This window comes from Herpailurus yagouaroundi, unplaced genomic scaffold, assembly GCF_014898765.1.
Source record: "Herpailurus yagouaroundi ecotype Mexico unplaced genomic scaffold, PumYag 216, whole genome shotgun sequence".
In the NCBI taxonomy this organism is placed as follows: domain Eukaryota; kingdom Metazoa; phylum Chordata; class Mammalia; order Carnivora; family Felidae; genus Herpailurus; species Herpailurus yagouaroundi.
Window position 1 is genome coordinate 14,144,602 of NW_024412447.1, and position 6,000 is coordinate 14,150,601.

General features: G+C 56.3%; 1 protein-coding gene across 1 annotated transcript in view; it reads left to right on the forward strand.

Moving 5' to 3' along the window:
• Positions 1 to 6,000, forward strand: part of GALNT17 (polypeptide N-acetylgalactosaminyltransferase 17) — a 445,375-nt gene that overhangs the window by 199,148 nt on the left and 240,227 nt on the right. The window contains exon 3 of the mRNA XM_040456200.1: positions 4,400 to 4,566. Coding sequence (XP_040312134.1) covers positions 4,400 to 4,566 — 167 coding nt within the window. The remainder of the gene's footprint in view (positions 1 to 4,399; positions 4,567 to 6,000) is intronic.

Sequence of the window (6,000 nt, forward strand, 5' to 3'; positions counted from 1 at the left end):
GAACAACCTTAACTAGATTCTTCTGGAAGGCCCCGGAAGGGAAACAGAAGGGACCCTCGTCAACCGTTCGGCATTTAGCGTTTACCGCACTGCATTCCAAGCTGCCTTGTTCTAAGTGTTGAACGTGTTTTAGCTGCAAAGCCCAGGACTCTTGGCTACTGACAGCAGGGTTGGGGCCCGGGCAGTGCTCGGTCACGGGTCCCCACACCCTAGTGAGACGCCCCAGAGCCAGAGCTCAGGGTAAGCAGCCAGGAAGGCCCAGCAGATTGGCCACGAAGTGACCATCCGTGTGAGCTGAGTGACGGGAGAGATTGGGTAGGCCCTGGAAGGGGAGCCCTCACCTTAGGACCCGAGGGATTAATGCCCAAGTGGGACCAGAGATAAGGAGTAGAGCCTGAGTGCAGGCCCTGTGGGCGCCTGCCCTGAACTGGCCCCGTGTGCTATCCCGTGTTTGGAAGAGTCGAGACATCAGATGAAGAAGTTCCCTTCCAGGCACCCTTGCTGCTGTCTTCAGGCAGCTTGTGCGACTCAGGGCAAGTGACTTCACCTCTCTGGGCCCCCAGTTTCCTCCTCTGTGAAATGGGGATGATAATACCGCCTACCTCAGAAGGTTGCTGTGAGGGTTAAATGAGACAGAACAGTACATAGAAGCTTCCAGAAACTTCCGACTCACAGCCTGCACTTGTATAAATGTTGGCTAGCATCACCGTCATCCTCGTCTGTAAGGTCCTGAGATCTCCTGGCCCACGTTGCGTCTCCATTCTCTTACAGCAGTGCAGTGGGGATGTTGTAGGGTCATTTTGTTGCCAGGTTGGCAAACTGGGTCACAAGCGTCACTTGGCCCCTCTGATCTATGTACCACGTGGGGCTCACGTAAGTTGTCCTTAAAAGGAGGTCCTGGCACGGGCAGCTCCTTGGGCTTCATTTCCTGCTTGGAGGCCTGGTGGGTTCCGAAGTGGCCAGTTCTCCTCAGCTCTCTTCTCCTCGCTCAGCATCAACCAAGGGAGGTCGTGGATACTTTTGGTGTTAAATGAAGTCAATGCCGGGGCACCTGGGTGGCTCGGTCGGTTAAGCGGCCGACTTCGGCTCAGGTCACGATCTCACGGTTCGTGGATTCGAGCCCCGCGTCGGGCCTGGGCTGGCAGCTCGAAGCCTGGGGCCTGCTTCGGATTCTGTGTCTCCCTCTCTCTCTCTCTCTCTCTCTCTGCCCCTCCTCCCCCCACGCTCAGTCTCTCTGTCTCTCAAAAAGAAAAAAAAGAAAAAAAAAAAAGTTATCCAGACTTTAAGACAGCTTGCCTGCCAACCATCTTCTTTAAGACAAGATTGTTTCTTGCTCACTGACCCGTTTCTGAAAGGAGGCCTGTGATTTCTGGGACCCGGTGCCGAGCCCGTGTTGCTAGAGGAAGCCCATGGGATGCCCCCCCCCGGCTGTGGATTTGGAAGTACTTGGCGGTTGCTGTGGCATAGCATCCTCTGCTCATTCCTGGGTGCCTCGCAGATCCCGAATCCGTTCTTTTATCCTCCTAAACCTTCCAGGCTACTCCTACCCGGGTTTTGCAGCTGGAAGGCCGTCGGGGCGGCAGGAAACACGTCGGGTTCTGTGTGTTCCACTGTGTACAGATGGGGGCGGGAAGCCAAGCTCTGAAACCGACCTCTCCTTCCCCGAGTCGGCCTGCCCCGCCACCCCGGCCACCCCCGAGAGCACCGTGCACGCCACCGGGGCAACTGGGCGCTAGCACCTTCTGTCTCCTCGGCTCTGCAGGGACTGGGGGACGGAACACTTGGCTGTCGGTCATCAGGCCACAGCGGGAATTCAGTGTCAAGTCCTACAGGCAGGAGCCGTTCTTTCTCTCTGCATTTCTACGGCCAGTGAGCCTCTCTCCCTGCAGCAACCACCCTTCATCTTCCGGCCTGTCTGGCCCCGGGGGTGTGATTGTAAGTAACGTGTGTATGTGTCAGCACCTACTCCTCAGTGCTTAAAAACCTCAGTGAATAAATAAATACACTCAAAAAAAAAAAAAAAAGACCAAGGAAAGAACGCTGATTTTTATGACAGTGACTGTATTCACCTCGTCTGCCCATTGGGAAAGCCTGAGGACATGGGGCCCAGGAGAGGTGCACTGTCAGCTGGGCAAGGATAGAGACCCGGGTGGCCAGGCTGGGGAGGAGACTCCTGGGTGGGTCCTGCAAGGAGGGTCTGGGCTGCGTGAAAACTCTGGAAGCCTGGCCCATGCATTGGGGAGCATACAGAAGGGAACGGAGGAGCCGAAAGGGGGGGTGGGGGGGGCAGCCGGGCAGACTGGGTCCTTCCATTAGTTGGTACGTTGCATTGTCACGGGGCTCTCAGATGACCCTTGTGAGGTCTCAGGCAAGCACCACAGCTAGGTGTGGTGCGGATTATTTTGACAGTTTTAGAGGTGAAGACCTATGAACAGTGTACCCCGTGTGTGACGGAGCGCTTTCTCATTTTTGAAATCCCTGTCCCCACACCCCCCCCCCCATCCACCATGATTTACCAAATGGCCACCTTGGCCCATGAAGGGGCAGTTCCCACTTTACCCTGGGGGCGGGAGTTGCCTGCTCTAGCCGAGAGGCTTGACTCAGAACTCAGTCCTGATTGCATCATGACCCCGTTGCCTGTGGGTGGAGAAGAAGGTGCTGGGACACTGCAGTCTGGTCTTACTGCTTCTGCGTTCCAAGCGCCAGAAGCTGTTAAAAACCAAGGACCCAAGACACTTAAGCCCTGGGGCTGAGCGCTGGGAATAGGTGGGCGCGTCCAGAATGTGTGCTCACAGGGACGGGCTGGTGAGTCAGCTGCCCAGGTTGGTCGAGGGGGCTCGGAGGGACCTTCTGGGGTGCCCTCCTCCCTCGGATCCCCGTGCAGCAAATGAGATGATTCCCGCCGACTGCCCGGGAGCCCGTCAATAACCATTCTAATCTCCCTGGCAGCCCCAGAAGTGAATTTACAGCGACGTGGTAAAAATGAGGCTGCATGATCAACGGATCCCTGGACGTCCTCCTCCAGGAGACACAAATGTATCTTGTAACAAAACTTTATTTTCTTCCGAAAATTGCCTGCCTGATTAATACGGCCCGACACAGCCCAAGCTGTTCCGCGTAAAAAACAGCCGTTTCTCTTGCTCTTTCTTCAGTGCTCTTCCCCCTCACTCCATTCCTTCAGCTCGTTGCCTTTGTTTTCTCCTCTAACACCTGTGCTATATATTGTCCGATGTCACCCGAGGAGGAGGAGAATGTATTGAAATGCCTTAGCGCCCTCTCCCATGCCGTTTGGTTTCCGCTTGGCATTTCCAATGCGGCTCAGCCTAAGCAGAGGACCAGATTCGTGAGTGCTCCCCTGGACGGGGCGCGGTGTTCCCACGACTGAGCCACGCACGGCATGTTCTCTGGGTATCAAGCTTGCATCACCGGGAGCTCCAGGGAGGCCAGAGCTCGACACCCCTGTGTCCAGCCTGGGTGAAAAGGACTCTTCTCTTTTATTCCGGTTTTCAGGGATGGGGGAGCTGCTGGGTCTTAGGAGGGAGGACCTCAAAGGCAGGCGGTCCCGTCTCCTGCCCGCCGCCCAGGAGATTCTAGGAACGCGTGCCAGAAGAGATGGGGTGTACCCGGCAGCACGCTCCTATGCAGGCCGAGGACCCGCTTCCTTGAATACGATTATTTACATGTGCCTTTCGTGTCTGATTCTAGAATGCAGGCTCCACCCGAGCGGGCTGCTTGGTTTGGGTTCCCCCAGAAGCAGACCCTAAGACTAAGGTTTGAGTGCACCATTGATTCGGAAGGTGGAGAGAGCAAACACCACCAGGGGCGTGGGGCAGTAGGACCTGGAAGGGAAGGCCTCCCCCTTAGGGTGTGGTATGCAGATGGCCACTGTGGGTGATGGAGGGGGAACCCTCCCTCGTTTCACTAGGGGGACCCTGGGAGCCCTTGTAAACCGCTGCCCTTGGAGTCAGCCTGCTCCTGGGGTGAGCGAGCTGGGGTGTTCATGCCTCAACTCCTGGCCGCCTCTGGATGGGAGCAGATGGGGGTGGGGCGGCAGCAAAGCAGGCTCCAGGCATGGAAACGCAGGTGCCCGAGTAGGGAGTGGGGCAGGTGGGCAGTAGAGTGGGACCAGGCGGTGTGAACGGGCACCCAGGCCGCCTGGGAGACGCGGGATACGTACCCGAGACTGCTGCTTCTGGTTCCTTTGGGGCGGCAGGTTGAGGAGAATTGGGGTTGGACCCCTTCACGATCTCCTCCTTAGGTTCCCGTCTTTGTTCTCAGCCAAGGGGGGCCCGGAGGGAACTGGTGACGCACACCTTGGGCGCACGTGGGCCGTGTCCGTCCGCAGCGCCCATGCCTTCCGCCTTCCTCCGACTCTACTCGGCTGGCTCTCTTCCCCCAGGTGCAAGGAGCTGAAGTACTCCAAGGAGCTGCCCCAGATCTCCATCATATTCATCTTCGTGAACGAGGCCCTGTCAGTGATCCTGCGGTCAGTCCACAGCGCGGTCAACCACACGCCGACGCACCTGCTGAAGGAAATCATCCTGGTGGACGACAACAGTGACGAAGGTATGGGGGCCGCCAAGCTGCACGAGTGTTTTGGAGGGGATCCTGGGAGCGCGCCGTGTCAGCAAGGGGGAAAATGCCACTTGCCTTGTAACACGAGTCCACCTGTCTTGGTCTCCTGTCCCTGGGGCATAGCTACAGAGAGGAAGACATCTGGGCGCACGAGCACTGGCCCATTAGACCTCGAGGCCTGCAGGGCTCTTAGGAATAAATGACTGGCAGGGCACCCTGGGTGGCTCCGTAGGTTAAGCGTCCAGCTCTTGATTTCAGCTTTGGCTCGTGGAATCGAGCCCCGTGTCGGGCCCCGCGCTCACAGTACAGAGCCTGCTTGGGATTCTCTGTGGCCCTCTCTCTCCCTGCCCCTCCCCAGCTTGCTCATGCTCTCTCTTGCTCTCTCTCAAAATGAATAAACATTAAGAAAAAAAAGAAGTTACTGACCACATAGATGGACTCAATTTCCCTTCTTCATGTTACCTAAAGTAGATGACAAGGGGCACGTAGACTCTTCCCCACTCCCCGCCCCAGCCCTACCCACTGCCACTGTCCTTTCCCAAGAGGTAAAATAAAAAACGAAATTCGGGGGGCACCTAGGTGGCTCGGTCGGTTGAGCGTCCGGACTCCTGGTTTTGGCTCAGGTCATGATCTTGAGGTTTCGTGAGTTCGAGCCCTGCATGGGGCTCTGCTCAGGTAGGGTGGAGTGTGCTTGGGATTCTCTCTCTGTCTCTCTCTCTCTCTCTCTCCCTCTCCCTCCCTCTCTCTCCGCCCCTTCCCCACTCGAGCTGTCTCTGTCTCTCTCTCAAAGTAAATAAATAAACTTAAAAAACAAAACAGTGAAATTCCGTCCTGGGACGGGAACCACTCATCTTGCACCCGAAGTCCTCTCTGGGCCGCCGAGCCAAAAATGACTGGAGGTAGAGACGAGCAGTGTTCACAGGTGTTTTGGAGGTCGGCTCCCTTTAGAATAGTGGCTCAGTTTGGGGCGCCTGGGTGGCTCAGTCAGTTAAGCGGCCGACTTCGGCTCAGGTCATGATCTCGCGGTCCGTGAGTTCGAGCCCCACGTCAGGCTCTGTGCTGACAGCTCGGAGCCTAGAGCCTGTTTCAGATTCTGTGTCTCCCTCTCTCTGACCCTCCCCTGTTCATGCTCTGTCTCTCCCTGTCTCAAAAATAAATAAAACATTAAAAAAAAATTTAGAATAGTGGCTCAGTTTAAAAAATATAAAACAGGCGGGGCGCCTGGGTGGCTCGGTTGGTTAAGTGTCCGACTTCAGCTCAGGTCATGATCTCACGGTCCGTGAGTTCGAGCCCCGCATCGGGCTCTGTGCTGACAGCTCAGAGCCTGGAGCCTGTTTCAGATTCTGTCTCTCTCTCTCTCTCTGCCCCTCCCCTGTTCATGCTCTGTCTCTCTCTGTCTCAAAAATAAATAAATGTTAAAAAAAA